Raw genomic sequence first — 14,652 nt, forward strand, 5'->3', positions numbered from 1 at the left:
CCAGGCCGGGACCCGCCCCAAGCCGCCGAGAGACCAGGCGGAGAGCTGCCACAAGCCCACTGATCATAAGGTCAGAAGTGAGGATGTTCACTGGTGATTGCACAATATTCAGCCATTCACGACTCCTCAAATACTAAAACAGTCCGTGTCCAACTGCAGCACGACCAGAATACATCCCAGTTTGGATTGACAAGTGGTAATTAATATTTGTGTAACACAAGTACCAGGCAAAGTCGAACAAGAGAGAATCTAATCATTGCCCCTTGATACTCAACAGCATTACCATCGCTAAATTTTCCCACTACCAACATCCTGGAGGTTACCGTTGACCATGGCTGAACTGGACTAGCCATATAAATACTGTGGCTGCATGAGCAGATCAGAGGCCAAGAATTCTGAAATCCTCACTTCTTGACTGCTCAGCACTCATTTACCATCTATAGGACACAAGTCAGGAGTGCGATGGAGTTGTCTTCACTTGCCTGGATCAGTGCAGCTCAACAACACTCAAGAAATTTGTTGCTGTGCAGGACAAAGCAGCCCCTCAACTGGGATTGTATACAGAAACATTCATTCCCTCCACCACCACAGCTCAGCAGCAACTGTATATGCCACCTACAAGTTGCACTGCAGGTATTCACTAACGTTCCTTAGAAAGCAGCTTTCAAACCCACGTTTCCATACAAGTTACTCCCCAGCCTGACTGGAAAATATATGACTGTCCCTTCAGTGTTGCTGTGTCAAAAAACTTGGAACTCTCTCCCTAATGGCATCGTGGGTCTATCTACCCCAAATGGACTGCAGTAGTTCAAGAAGGCAACTCAGCACTACCCTCTCAAGGGCAACTCAGGGTGAGCAATAAATCAGCCTTGGCCCTAAGGTAATTGGCAGCCCTTCTTAGAAACTGTAAGGAGGTATTGCACCTCTCAATTGAGAGTAGCTGCAGTATTCCAAGGAGGGATGTAGTGTCTCTCTGATCTGATTTTCCATAAGGTACCAAGGGGACACATTTGCCCTGAGATCACACTGATGGCCAGCTTAGAATAAGCCAACCTGGCAAGACTTGCCCATAGAGAGGAGGGAAGGATACCCAAAGGAATCTTCATGCACCTACATAATTTCAGGTCAGCTTAGGGAAAGGTCTGGAAGGAGGACCCCAGCAGATGTTTTATGGCATTCAAAAACTGAGGAGAGAATAATGTTTTCAAACAGCAAATATGGTTCTTACTTTTTTCCCAACTCAAACAAATCTGCAGCCCTCTCTGCTCCTACTGGCAAAGGCAGCAGGGTCTTGCCTTTGACTTGACCCACGACAACAAAGACATTACTCTTCAGGCTGTGCACATGCCGCATGACATCTTGGGACACAACCTGTGGCCAGCTGTTGTGATTCCTGCTGTTGGTTAAAACTGGCACGACCACCTAGGGAGAAGGACAGATAGATGACTCTGGTCAATTCAGAACAACATAAATCGCTTCTTATTCCATATTATCTAATCTATATAGAGCTAATGCACATTTGGATTGTTCAGATTTACCAATCAGATTATTGCTTCTATAATGGCAATAGTCACTCTGCTACCTCTCTCAAAGGCATTTCTCTCTAAATTGCTCAATCTGGTTCATAGTGGCATTTTTGGCTTGCTCAAGCACCCTATCCTCTCTCAGTTTGGAGGCACTATACCTCCTTGGGATGTTCCACACAACGTGCTCTAACTCTGAGCTGCTCCATCCAACTACTACAAATTGGAGTTGCATTTTTTTTTCAAGATTTGGAATTCCCATGTGCAGAAAGCAAGATCCTAAAATTAAACAGCACAGGTTTGGTACATGTAAAAAAAAAATACAGAAATCTCACAAAAGGTGGCTAACTATTCAAAAAGCTAGTTCAGCACAGGTCTGTAGGATGCTGATATATCACTATGTGTCAAACATAATATCACATGTTTGGTGAAAGAACATAGAACATAGAACATAGAACATTACAGCGCAGTACAGGCCCTTCAGCCCTCGATGTTGCGCCGACCTGTGAAACCAATCTGAAGCCCATCTAACCTAAACTATTCCATTATCATCCATATGTTTATCCAATGACCATTTAAATGCCCTTAAAGTGGGCGAGTCCACTATTTTTGCAGGCAGGGCATTCCACGCCCTTACTACTCTCTGAGTAAAGAACCTACCTCTGACATCTGTCCTATATCTATCACCCCTCAATTTAAAGCTACGTCCCCTCGTGCTAGCCATCACCATCCGAGGAAAAAGGCTCCCACTGTCCACCCTATCTAATCCTCTGATCATCTTGTAAGAGTTGTAAATATTGAGTGGATTTTCCTTAGTTTTTTTTTTCAGACAAAATAGCATCTACACCTGTTGCAAAACATGTGCTATTTCAATAAATCAACTCACGGGCTACCATGGAAAAGATTTCTAATTGACATCTGTAGGTTTAAAAGGACAAAGGTTAGCAATCCTTCGTGAGGAATTGTAGTGACACTGCAAACGGAGGCGATTTCCAGTTCAAACAAGACCATAGCTCTATTCTGAAAGTATAAGAAAGAGGAAATAGCACTGAAGAGTCTGCTTCCGCAATCAGAATTTGAGTTGCACATTTATATACCTTAAAATCACATCAGCAACATCGACCTCTCAAGCATCATTAAGAGACAGGATATGTGCAATGATTACAGGGTTTCACACCTTCCAGACTAGTTTCTGGTAAATTGTATTGTAAAACTAAACACTCCTATCCCAGAGCTCATTCCTCAGCACTGGGTCCTTTTCTAATGGAGACCTGATGGTGCGCTGTCCTTAACTGAGGAATCCATTGTATTTCAGGCAACACCCCATCCAACCCAGGCCCAGCAATCAATTCATCTCCAGGTAAAATGATCTTTTTGACTCTGCAGTATCAATGGGATCCCTCTTCCCTTCGTGTTGCAGGGGGTTTTCCCTGTCCCTTCACTAGGTTATGATATTCCAATCACAATGTCACTTTGTGTACATTGGGGTCATTATCTTTCATCTTAATCTGTTTACTATGGCTAGTCTGGCTCCAATCTTAAATGATTTAATATATTTACACACCTCAACTCTCCTATCTCTGGGTGGTATGTGGCTCAGTGGTTAGCACACTGCTGCCTCACTGTACCAAGGAGCCAGGTTCAATTCCATCCATTCACACATATCTGTGTGGAGTTTGCACATTCTGCCCATGTCTGTGTGGGTTTCCTACCACAGTCCAAAGATGTGCAAGTTAGGTGGATTGGCCATAGTGTCCAGGGATGTGCAGACTGGGTGGATTAACCATGGGAAATACAGGGATAGGGTAAAGGGGGTGAGTCTGAGTGGGATGCTGTTTGGAGGAGCAGTGTAAACTCTATGGGCTAAATGGTCTACTTCCACACTGTAAGGATTCTATGATTCTATCCACTTGTTGGTGCTTTAGCTGCATAACACACATCTACTAAGCTATTAATTTCTCTGTCTGACAATAAATTTTTGTTTCCGCTCCTATTATTTCAATACTGGCCTGCTGGCAGTTGTTATTTTGATAGGATTGCCTGTTTTACATAGAATAAAGAGATTTCACAAATTCCTGGCACACCAGCAAATCCAGCTGTGCAGCCCAGATGGAAGAGTCGAGCTACTCAATGCACCAGCAGATAAACACCTCAACGTGTCCATCCAGATTGGGGTCAGAAGGTGCAGAAGGCTACTTGTATTCAGTCAATTCAATAATTGGTCACCTCCCACTGTTTCAGAGTCTACTTCATTGCGACTCCATTCCTTTGCTGTCCATCCCTGTTCACGATTCCTGTCATAGACTGAGGCTAATCTGTAACTCAAGCACCATTAACATTTAAAATAAAATCTGGAACAAAATCTTGGAAACTATGAGGGGGGTGAAGTAGAAGGGGCAGGTACGCAGTCCAGGATCATCTTTGATAGGGAGTTGTGGGATTTCCTCAAACCCGTCCTTGTCATCGATTGTAATCCAGTCGTGAACTCATTGAAGTGTTCTCTCTATCAGAGGCGGATGGTTTCTCTATCTCTCAAAAACGTTCCATCCTTACTTCGCACCAGTTTGAGGCCCAAGGTGTTGAGCCCACAAACTGCCTTAGTGACAATGAAGAACTCCTGAATGTTGCAGTCATCAGCAAAGAGTTCCAGACAGAAGCAGCTGAAGATAAAGAAACAATTCAGACAAAAAGCTCAACTTTAAGCAGCTTCAAGAGCCAAGCACACTAAATCAACTTCCAACAATGTCTTCATCAAAGCTTCATTTTAACAGAGTCGAGGAAATCTGGAAAGAGCTGAAGACAGCTATCATCTCATTGCTGTGTAAAGACATGGGCTACAAGACTAAGAGACACTAAAGACTGGTTTGTCAGGAATGACCACATCAGCAAAGGTCTCATCAACAAGAAAAGGTCAAACAACATCACGAGAAAGGCAAAGAGGAGATCTCAAACAGCGGTGGGGGAGTTACAAAGAAGAATGAGGGAAATCAAAACCCAATGGTTGACTATTCACTAGATAGCAGTGGGCAGCAAGGACATGCAGGTATAAGCTCTTTGACTCAGCAACATTTGGAAATATCTGTGTATCAGTCACTAATTTTTCTTTTCTCAATTACATAAAATATTACTTTTGAAGATAGTATAAAATCCAAGCAAAGCATCATTGATGACTGCTATTTTCTACAGAGAAACCAGCCCTGATCAATGCCTTAGACAAGTTATCAGCAGCTTTAAAATCATTCGTATGATTATCATCGAGACTGAAAGACAATCTCTCCACATTTCCAGTGGGTCCCTCCACTTCCTTCCTCAGCTTTTAGCTTGCATTCAAACCCGACTCTAATTGCCCATTTTGCACTTGGTCTCTTCTCCCTCGCCACACTTCCCACTGGTATGTTCTCCTCCTCCCTTCTCCGCTCACAGTCCCACTGCAGGAAAACAAATGCTGCTATGGTGCAGAAACCCTCATACGTGATTTTACAGACATTTTGAAGACAGTTGAAAGAATTCCTGCCCACAGGGGTGAGAAATGCCTGCAGCAGCTGCTGTTCAGAGTAGGAGGCAGGCTGAAGGTGGAGCAGAAAATGGCTCCCACGTTAGTTCTGTCACAGGAAATGGAAATGCACATAATGCACATTCCTTACTTCGTCCTGGTTCTCCGAATTGGTTTGCTTGATTCGGAGCCCCATGATATTACTTTGGACTTCACAATCTCCGACCTTTAGTGTTGCATAATTGGAGCCAAAGTCTTTGACGTTTTTGTGAAGATCGCTGCAAACAGACAGCCTCTGTATCAGCATTTGCTTAGCAACAGGAAACAAAGGTAACTAAACCCTTTGTTGTAAGCAGCACATACCAGCAGTCATTTTGGTTACATTGTATGGTCTGCCACTATAGCACCTCATTCTCCATTATAATAAACACCTCACTCTATTATAACAAACACCTTCAAAAAGGAATCCCTGGCCTCTTTGCGAGAAAACTTTGACTGGTTTGACTAAAATGACCAATAGGTAAGGGACCTAATTAAAGGAGTTAAGCACAAGCTTTCATTAACTGGAAATTCTGCTATCGCTCAATGAAAAGCAGCAGTTCTTCAAGCAAATTAGGACAATGGTACATCTTATAACTAAAAGAACAAATAGACAATAGAAATATCGTGGGAGATCCAACAGCACATGAATGCCAAAGACATGTGTTACTTCAGCACTCTCATGATGATCTATGACCTAAACAGTCAAGGGGCCACTCCACTGGCAGCCAGGTATGGAGGAGAGCATATCGAAAACAGGGAGGTGGTCAAAGCTGGCTGGAAAGAACATTTTGAAGCACTCAACTGTTCAACCTCAACATCCTCAACTCCATTTCTAAGGTGTCCCATTTGGCTCGATTTCAGTGCTGCCCTTGTTTGGATTAAAGACGAAAGTCAATGAGCAAATGACAAAGAACAAAGCTCCTGGAGGGGAAAATCTCTCCTGGAATTCTGAAACAGTATAGGCATACACTCCTGGCATGCCTTCGGAATTTCGTATCCCTCATTTGGGAAGAGGAGCACAAGTTGGAGGATCTTGGGGATATGGTTTGTCATTATTATGTTTGAGAAAGAAGTGAAGTTTGATTTGAGGCAAGTACAGAAGAGTCTTCCCTGCAGTCTACCACAAGAAAGATCGTTACAATGATCCGCCTCAATCACTTCCTTCCGGTATCTGAGGATCTCCTTCAAGGGGAAATGTTCCGCCTATTGAGAAGCACCATAAATATGATCTTTTCTCTGTCTCTCTCTCGTGTGAAAACAGCACCTATTGTTGCAGATGCCATTTTCTGACCTCAGGAAAGCCTTGGAGTTTCAACCACAAAGGATTGTAGAGTATCCTCCTCAAATTTGAATTCCCTCAAATTTGTTACCATCCTCCACTTACTTCATAATGACTTGCAAGCTATCAACCTCGCCAATGGAAGCACCACAAATCCTAACTCTGAAAACTGGGCTCTAAAAAGGCTGTACCACTGCACCAATTCCTCATCACCATTTTCTCCATTGCAGTGTGGTGCTGTACTGTACCTCCGGTAAATTATCCAGAGGAGTGAAGCTAAGTGAGCAAACAAGCAGAAAACTGTTCAATCTACGTCACTTTCATTCTAAAACCTAAACCATTCCAGCCTCCGTCATTGCAGTCCAGTATACAGATGATGCTTGCGCATGTGCCTGCTCGGAAACAGAGCTCCAAGTCATTGTGGATTCCTTCCCCAGAGCAGATGAGAACATTGATCTTTGAATAAATACTCTCAAAACTAAGCTACTCTCTCAACCAGTTCCCAGAAGGAAACATCTTACCTATTCCTATAAACACCCAATGTATTCCTACGTCTGTTGATTGGTTTTAACGATGAGATCCACATTTCAATCTCTCAGGAGCCTACCATCAATGAAAGCAGACTTAGATGACAAAGTTCATCATCGCCTCCACTGTGCCAGCACATCCTCTGGCTGACTGGGACAAAGAAAGAATATTTGAAGATTACGGTCTCAATCCAAGCTTAAGATCTGGGTTTGCCAGTTCGCAGTGATTCCCAGTGATCCCCAGCACTGCTTCAGAGATTTGAATCAGGAATCTCCAGAACACTGGAGTAGTACCGAGGTGGTACCCTGGGAACCCTGCAGCCCAATGGTATCAATGTGGACTTCACAAGCTTCAAAATCTCCCCTCCCCCTACCGCATCCCAAAACCAGCCCAGCTCGTCCCCGCCTCCCTAACCTGTTCTTCCTCCCACCTCAAGCCCCACCCCCATTTCCTACCTATTAACCTCATCCCGCCCCCTTGACCTGTCCGTCCTCCCTAACTCCCCACCTACACTCACCTTTACTGGTTCCATCCCCGCCTCTTTGACCTGTCTGGCTCCTCTCCACCTATCTGCTCCTTTATCCATCTTCTATCTGCTTCCCCCCATCTCCCTATTTATTTCAGAACCCCCTTCCCCTTCCCCATTTCTGAAAAAGGGTCTAGACCCGAAACGTCAGCTTTCCTGCTCCTCTGATGCCGCTTGGCCTGCTGTGTTCATCCAGCTCTACACCTTGTTACCACTAGGTGGCGCCTTCCTACTGACTGCAGATCCCTGGCTAGTGACTGACTAAAATGGCAAAAGCTCATTTGATATGTCCACAAACAACATGAGAGTTTCACCTGAAAAGTACAGAGGTGAAGTTGAGGCATTGGAGGGAGCACTCACCCTCCAATTACCCAACCCTTCCACTATCACCTGTCCTGTGTGGGGCAGGTCATGCATCAGATTTATCAGCTACTTTAGCAGCTGACATCCTGGAGTGAAAATTCATCATTCTCAATCTCAAAGACTTGTAAGCAAATAGGATAGAAATACAAGCCGCTGCTGCTGAAGAGCTTAAAATCACCGAGAGCTGGACTGCTGCCAGTTTACTTGGAGTTTTATGGTTTGCTAAATTATGTGTTAAGTAGGCATTTTCCATGGCTGGTCAAATCGGCACTTGGTAAAAGGGAATATCCAAACATAAAAGAATAGGATAGCAGCCTCCATTAAATACTGCACAGAGTGTGAGGTGTACCTTAGAGTCAATCAGGCACCATGGGTATGTGGCTCCTGGTGGCTGGAGAGATCGGCATTGAGGCACTGACTGAGAAAGGCCTTCTTGGTGCGATCTTTGATGTTACAAGACATACTGTCAAAGCCTAAGCAGACAAGGTCCAACAGAAGAAGACAGACTTTATTAAGGCTACAGCTCCATTATGAAAACTGTGGTCTATGCAGGAAGCATGTAATGAAACCACAGACAGCAGGAATTATTCAGGACAAAACGATGAAAGGAGCGGGCATTAGGCCTGCAGACCAGTTAGAAGCCAGGACCAAAGCTGGCATCAGTGTTCAAAGAAGCAAGCAGCTTGATTTATTCTGTCAAGATGTTAAAGAAATGGAAATAATTTCCTCAGTCCATAAATAGTAGGATTCATCCAGGTAAACTGTGAAAAATCAAAGAGACAAATCCTACGACTTAGCTGCAGAAGCGGGGAATCCTCCATTTCGCCCATAAAACATAGGTAAACCCTCCACTAGCAACATGGAACAGTGGCACTGATATTTCTGCAAAATTAAAAGCCTTTTCAGCAAGGAAGATAAATCATCATACTGGGAAGACAGAGCATCAGAATGAATATTTTTCCAAGACGATTTAGTTTCAGAGATACGCCAAAACACTGTTGAACATCTGGAGAAAGCAGTTCTTAAGATTCAGAATAGCTTCTAAATGAGATAGTAAATAGTGCTGAACACATTAATACAATTAAGACATATTACTGATGATGGTACAGCTCAGCAAGGGTTAACATGCACAAGAGATACTTTTAAAGAAGTACTGAAAGCCTTTGACAACCACTTCAACCCCAGCACCAATAAAACTCTTGAAAGAGCAAAGCTTTATTACAAGAATTCAGATCTAGATGATTTCATGAAGGATCTCCACAGATTAGGGGAAACATGTGAGTATAATGATTAAAGTTTGTGTGAGGCACAATTGTGGTTGTATTTGCTGATGGTCTTTGTTAGTCTTATTACAATCAAAGGAAGATTAGAATGTTGAGAAAGTGATTCAGATGTTGAGTGAAACAGAAGTCTGGAAACAACAGAGATCAATACTGAAAGGAGAAGATCTATCTTACTGCAGGATATCAGCAAGATCTATTCAATTCTAAAAAAGTACAAAATCATTTTAAAAAAGCAAGAAACCAGTACACTGAATAGAACAGACACCAGAAACCAAATGTCTTTAGCAACACTGTAGAGCAAAGAAACCTCACTGACATAACCAGTATCGAGCTCTTAACCAGAATGCTTTATCTGTAACACAGTGGGTCACCAGCAGAAAATGTACCATGGTCGAACAGTCGCAGAAAAAGAATGAGTCAAATAGCTACTCACACAAAAAGAGGGTAATGAGGTAGAACAGTTTACAATAGAAGAAAACAACACTGAAGAGTTTCTACAGCAAATAACCGATCTAGATCTAATCTCTTGGCAAGAGGATATTTATAATCTATAGACATTTTAATAATTTCAAGTTTCACACAACATCAAGTGTCATTATAATCATTATATACAGAACCATGGTGGAAACACTATCTGCAGCTAACAACAGTACAGCTACATGGTTCAGGCGGTATATCACTTATAATTAATGCTGTGATACAAGCAACTCTCCAACAAAAAAAAGGTCAAATCTTAGAAAATGTAAATGTATTCTAAATTGAAGAATTCTCATTCTTGTATATAGTTGTGTGCCTTGATCCACAACCTGTTCAAATGGTAGAATGACTCAAACTGGTTATTGTCAAGAAACAGCTGGCTCAGGAGCAGCCAGTTGAGAAGAGCAATTCACATAGCATTCAGGTAAGGAACAACCAGCCTATGGAACAAGTAACAGAAGAGTTAATTTGAGCTCCCAAAACACATAGCAGAACCAAAAGAGAAGGCAGAACTCAATTAGATTTACTATATTACTATTAGAAATTTGTTTCATATTGGACATAAAATTGAAACCTGTGAGTACACTGGATTGGCAGTAATGTTTTCCGCTGCTGTCAACACTGGACAGAGAGTTCAGACTGGAAGGATCGGCAACGTTTGTGAACAAACACTAGCAACCACAGTCAATAAGTACACCCTGCTTGAGGTCACTGCTGCACATGCAACTGAGGAAACTTGAACTGCAACGCAACTTAGTGAAAAAATAGTTATGACATATTTACGTCTGACACCATATGCTGAGACAATTCAAAAATTGTCAATTCAAACAAAGAATTTAATTTCCTTATCTCAGAAGAATCGTCAGCAATAGTAACAGAGATTATGGCAAGCAAGAAGGAAGCATTAAATAACAAAGTCAAGGAAGTGAACATGATGGTTTCACTAGCATTGCAATGACTAAGACCAAATAAAAGCTTCAAGCTAACTGATATGTTAGAGACTGTACACTTTAAGATCAATTTACCAGCAGAACGATAAATAAAAATCTGACAAATTGAAGATGTCAACTCTTTAGAAGGCAAAACTAAGAAGGGATAACCAATATCTAAAGATTCAAGATACAGTCAGGAACAAATCATAAGGCTCAGGGATGCAGGATACTGCAGAAAAAGTAAATGACTGTTTCAACAGGACAGCCATTCTCCAGGCAGGAGATCCAAGAGATTAACAGTCCTCCAGTTCAAAGCGATTTTCACCTTCACACTGTCAGGAACAGAATCCAATCTTCCAAGTCCAAAGACACTGCATTCAGGTATAACAATGAAACATCCAGATCACCTGAATTTATGAAGTCAGATACTTGGGTTGAGATTAAGTAGTGGTAAATGAAATTATTAATATCCCAATGAGGAAAAAAAAATGCTTGGCAGATGTTGTACAAGGCTGTAAGTGTCTGAAAGGGTTAATACTTAGGACTGCCTTAAGGATTACCCACAATGATGTATAATGAACTCAGTGGGAGAACAGTTTAGAATCTCAAAGAAATGAGACCTACCATTCATATCCTGCTTATCATCTCTCTAACAATCATATTAGTCTAACTTGTACTTAATTGCTAACAAACAATTAAGCAACATTTTATTTAAAACATGAGACTCTTTTCCATTAAATTAGCAAGTGGTTTTCTGCTATGACACCAGAACAAACGGTTCTGTAGATTCCTACCCTAAAGGACAATTGTGGCAACAAGCCTGCCCCATGATAATCACTGTGCAGGTAACCTCATTCAACATCAGCACGGAGGACTGCTCATAAAACATAATAACATTCCAAAGCAAGCCAGCTTTAGGGTGAAATCATTATATGCAATTAACTCTGAAGGTTTAAAGTTTAAAGCTATTTTCATTGTTGTTGCTCTGTAACTAACAAACGAATGCACTAAAAATATAGATAAATATATAGTGATTCGATCTCTGAAGTAAAATGACTGTATTGAGAGTAATGTTTGTTAACTAGTACAGTATTGAGCCAATCTAATTGTGCAATATTTCTTATTCAAAGTACAAAACAGTGATATCTTAATGGCATATATGCTGTATATATGTTTTAAATCATGAACACTCTTGGTGCTCTCACACCATAAAATGACAGCTTGATATTGTGAATGTGTTAAACAGTACATCAATGACATTATGTCACCATGTTGAACAAAAGGCTCCGATTATAGCTTCTGACAGTTAGGAAGCCTATGCCAAGAAGAATTGAGTCCAAGAAATTGAAGTCAAGCTTGAGAGATGATGTACATTGAAACTTTTCCCACAGGTTGCAGATCAGGAAAAAGAACAAAACAGCAGATTTTCTGGTCAGAAGCAGGGTATTGCATTTTCCAATGTAGAAATGTGGCCCAGATATCCAGTGATGTCTAGGAATTTTAAGGCAGGTTTGAAAGAAAATCTAAACCTTTTTTTTTAAGTTATTAACAGAGCTCCTAAGATACATTGGAAAATGAACTTGGAATCATCAAGCAGACTCATCTGAAGGTTAAAATGGGCCAAACATGCTACTCTGCAATATGCAGAGAAATCTAATCAACAGAAGTGTGAACTTAGAAGGGACCGAGATGGGAGTGATAACCATGCAGTTTCATAATGAAAAGTTTCATAGGGAGGCACCTACACAGGAACCATTGTTCGTCTTCCAATTTGTAGGTATACAGTTTCTTTAGCATAATGAAATATTCAACAAGTGTTATTCAATAAACGAAATATGTTGTTGGGACACATGAGAAGATACTTACAGATGCCACGAAGTTTGATTGAAGAGGTGGGCTTTAAGGAACACCTCAAAGGAGGAAAAAGAGGCAAAGAAATTTTAGAAGTGAATTTCAAAACACAAGATCCAGGCAGCTAAAGGTACAACCACCAGAATGAAAGGAGCACAGATAGCTCAGGGGGTTGTGTAGCTGAAGGAAATTACAGAGATCTGAGGGGCAATACCACTCAGGGAATTGAAAACGTGGGTGGGAATTATAAAATTGAGTGCCAGCAATTGTGAGTCAAGTAAGTCAGTGAGTACAGAGGTGATGTAGCTGAGGACATAAGCAGCAGGGGTCTGGAAGATATCATGTTTAAGGGGGCTTTTAGGTGGGACACCAGCCAGGAGTGAAATGGAGGGGTCACTCTAGAAGTAACAAAGGCAAAAACTCCGGTTTTAGCAGTTAATTAGCCAAGGCAGGGGCATTATCTGGACCTATGTGGAGGCTCTTCCTGTAGTCTCATTGATAATGTTAATGCATTTATTTTAAAACCTAGCAAACTAAAGCTTAGTAAGCTGATGAAATAATATTCCAATGCTAACTTGTATAGGCTCAAGCTTCTTTTTCTTTAAGTTCTGCTCGCTGTTCTGTCTTTTTCTTGCCCCCAGCTGGAAAGTACGGTTTCTCACTTCAGAGGGACAATTGCATACATTCCTGTGGCAGCTTCAGAGCCTCAGATTCTGTGTGTACAAGACTGGATAGTGAGTTCCACAATCCTATCTGTTAGTGAGACTATTCTCACCTTCAACTGCCATTTATACATGCATTTTAGTTTAGGGGTTGCTACATATTTGGAACTGTGTGATCAGAATCTAATAACTCCATAGTCAATTCTATTATTTTGCTTCACACTTTTGCTTGATCTAATATCAATTAGCACGGCAAAGACCAGGAATTAAATCTGGGATATACATGATTCATTAGAGTGTCAATGCCACAATCTGTTTTAGTATTGGACAGTAGCGTGCCAGTCATTGGTAGTTGGTAGCATGAGTCTCTGAGTTACAAGGCTTTGAGTTCACATTTCACGCCAGCAGTTGAGCACACTCCCGGTGTAGTACTGAAGAAGCTATTGCACTATTGGAGGTGCAGTTTTTTCAGATGAAACATTGAACCAAGGCCCCATCTGTCTGCTTAAATGGATGAGAAAGAATCCCGTAGGACTACTTTGAAGGGGAGTTGGCCACAGTGTGCTGGTCCATATCTATCCCTCACTCATCATCACAAAAATAGACAGACAATCTTAAATAAGAGATAACAAGGTGTAGAGCTGGATGAACACAGCAGGCCAAGCAGCAGAGGAGCAGGAAAGCTGACGTTTCGGGTCTGGACCCTTCTTCACAAAACGTCAGCTTCCTTGCTTGGCCTGCTGCGTTCATCCTGCTCTACACCTTGTTATCTCAGATTCTCCAGCATCGGCAGTTCCGACTATCTCAGACAATCTTAATGTTGTTTGTGGGTGTGTGATAAGCAGAAATTAGGTGCTCTTTCTCCTACATTCCAAACTGTGAATAACTTCACCACTGAAAGGTGTAGATTATCAGCTGACATCTCAAGCATAAAACTGCAATTGCAGATCCTCCATGCATGGTAGAAACTACCCAAATTTCATTTTAATTGAATCTAATTATACTGGCAGTAAGTTATAAACTAACCCAAGATACCAAGGGAACAGCTACTATTATTTGGTGCATTGGAAAACAAAATGTGTCCCTTTACACGTAAAACTCTGGTTAAGTCCAAACATCATTATGTTGGTTTAATTTTCTGGTTCTGCCTTAGGGCTGAAAATGAAGTAATAAGGTGATGGCAAAAATAGATCTTTTTGAAATCCATCTAGACATCAATGGGATCTATTGGCTTAGAGAGTACATTAAAATACAAAATGAAAGAAGGTTGGAAATAAACAAAAAGAAAAGATAATTGATATTATAAAAGCAGAATAAATGATAATGGATTGGCAAAGATTGTTGACACATGATTATGCAGTGGGGTCCAGATCAAGCAAAAAAACCTTCAAAACACTGGGAAGATTGGATCAATGATATTGAGGCCACACAACCTAAATAGTCTTTCCCACATGAAAGAATGTGTTAGCATGGTTTTTATTCACAATCCATTCATAGATCAACTGTATAAAGTCATGTGGCTTCATCATTAGCTTCTTTTCTGGAAGCTCGATGAAAGAGTTAAAAATTGAATATTACGGCATTTTAGGGTTTTATAAATATATAGAAGGAACAAACTCATGGAGAAAAGGACTTCTTTATTTTGAGCTTTCATGAAATGAATGCATTGGTGTCGACAACTGTGTAAATACGC

General features: G+C 41.3%; 1 protein-coding gene across 1 annotated transcript in view; it reads right to left on the reverse strand.

Annotated features, from left to right (window-relative positions):
- Positions 1-14,652, reverse strand: part of LOC109910686 (dynein axonemal heavy chain 9-like) — a 419,178-nt gene that overhangs the window by 400,670 nt on the left and 3,856 nt on the right. Inside the window, exon 2 of the mRNA XM_048611128.1 lies at positions 1,229-1,422. Coding sequence (XP_048467085.1) covers positions 1,229-1,422 — 194 coding nt within the window. The remainder of the gene's footprint in view (positions 1-1,228; positions 1,423-14,652) is intronic.

This window comes from Rhincodon typus, chromosome 23 (assembly GCF_021869965.1).
Source record: "Rhincodon typus isolate 14 chromosome 23, sRhiTyp1.1, whole genome shotgun sequence".
Lineage (NCBI taxonomy): Eukaryota > Metazoa > Chordata > Chondrichthyes > Orectolobiformes > Rhincodontidae > Rhincodon > Rhincodon typus.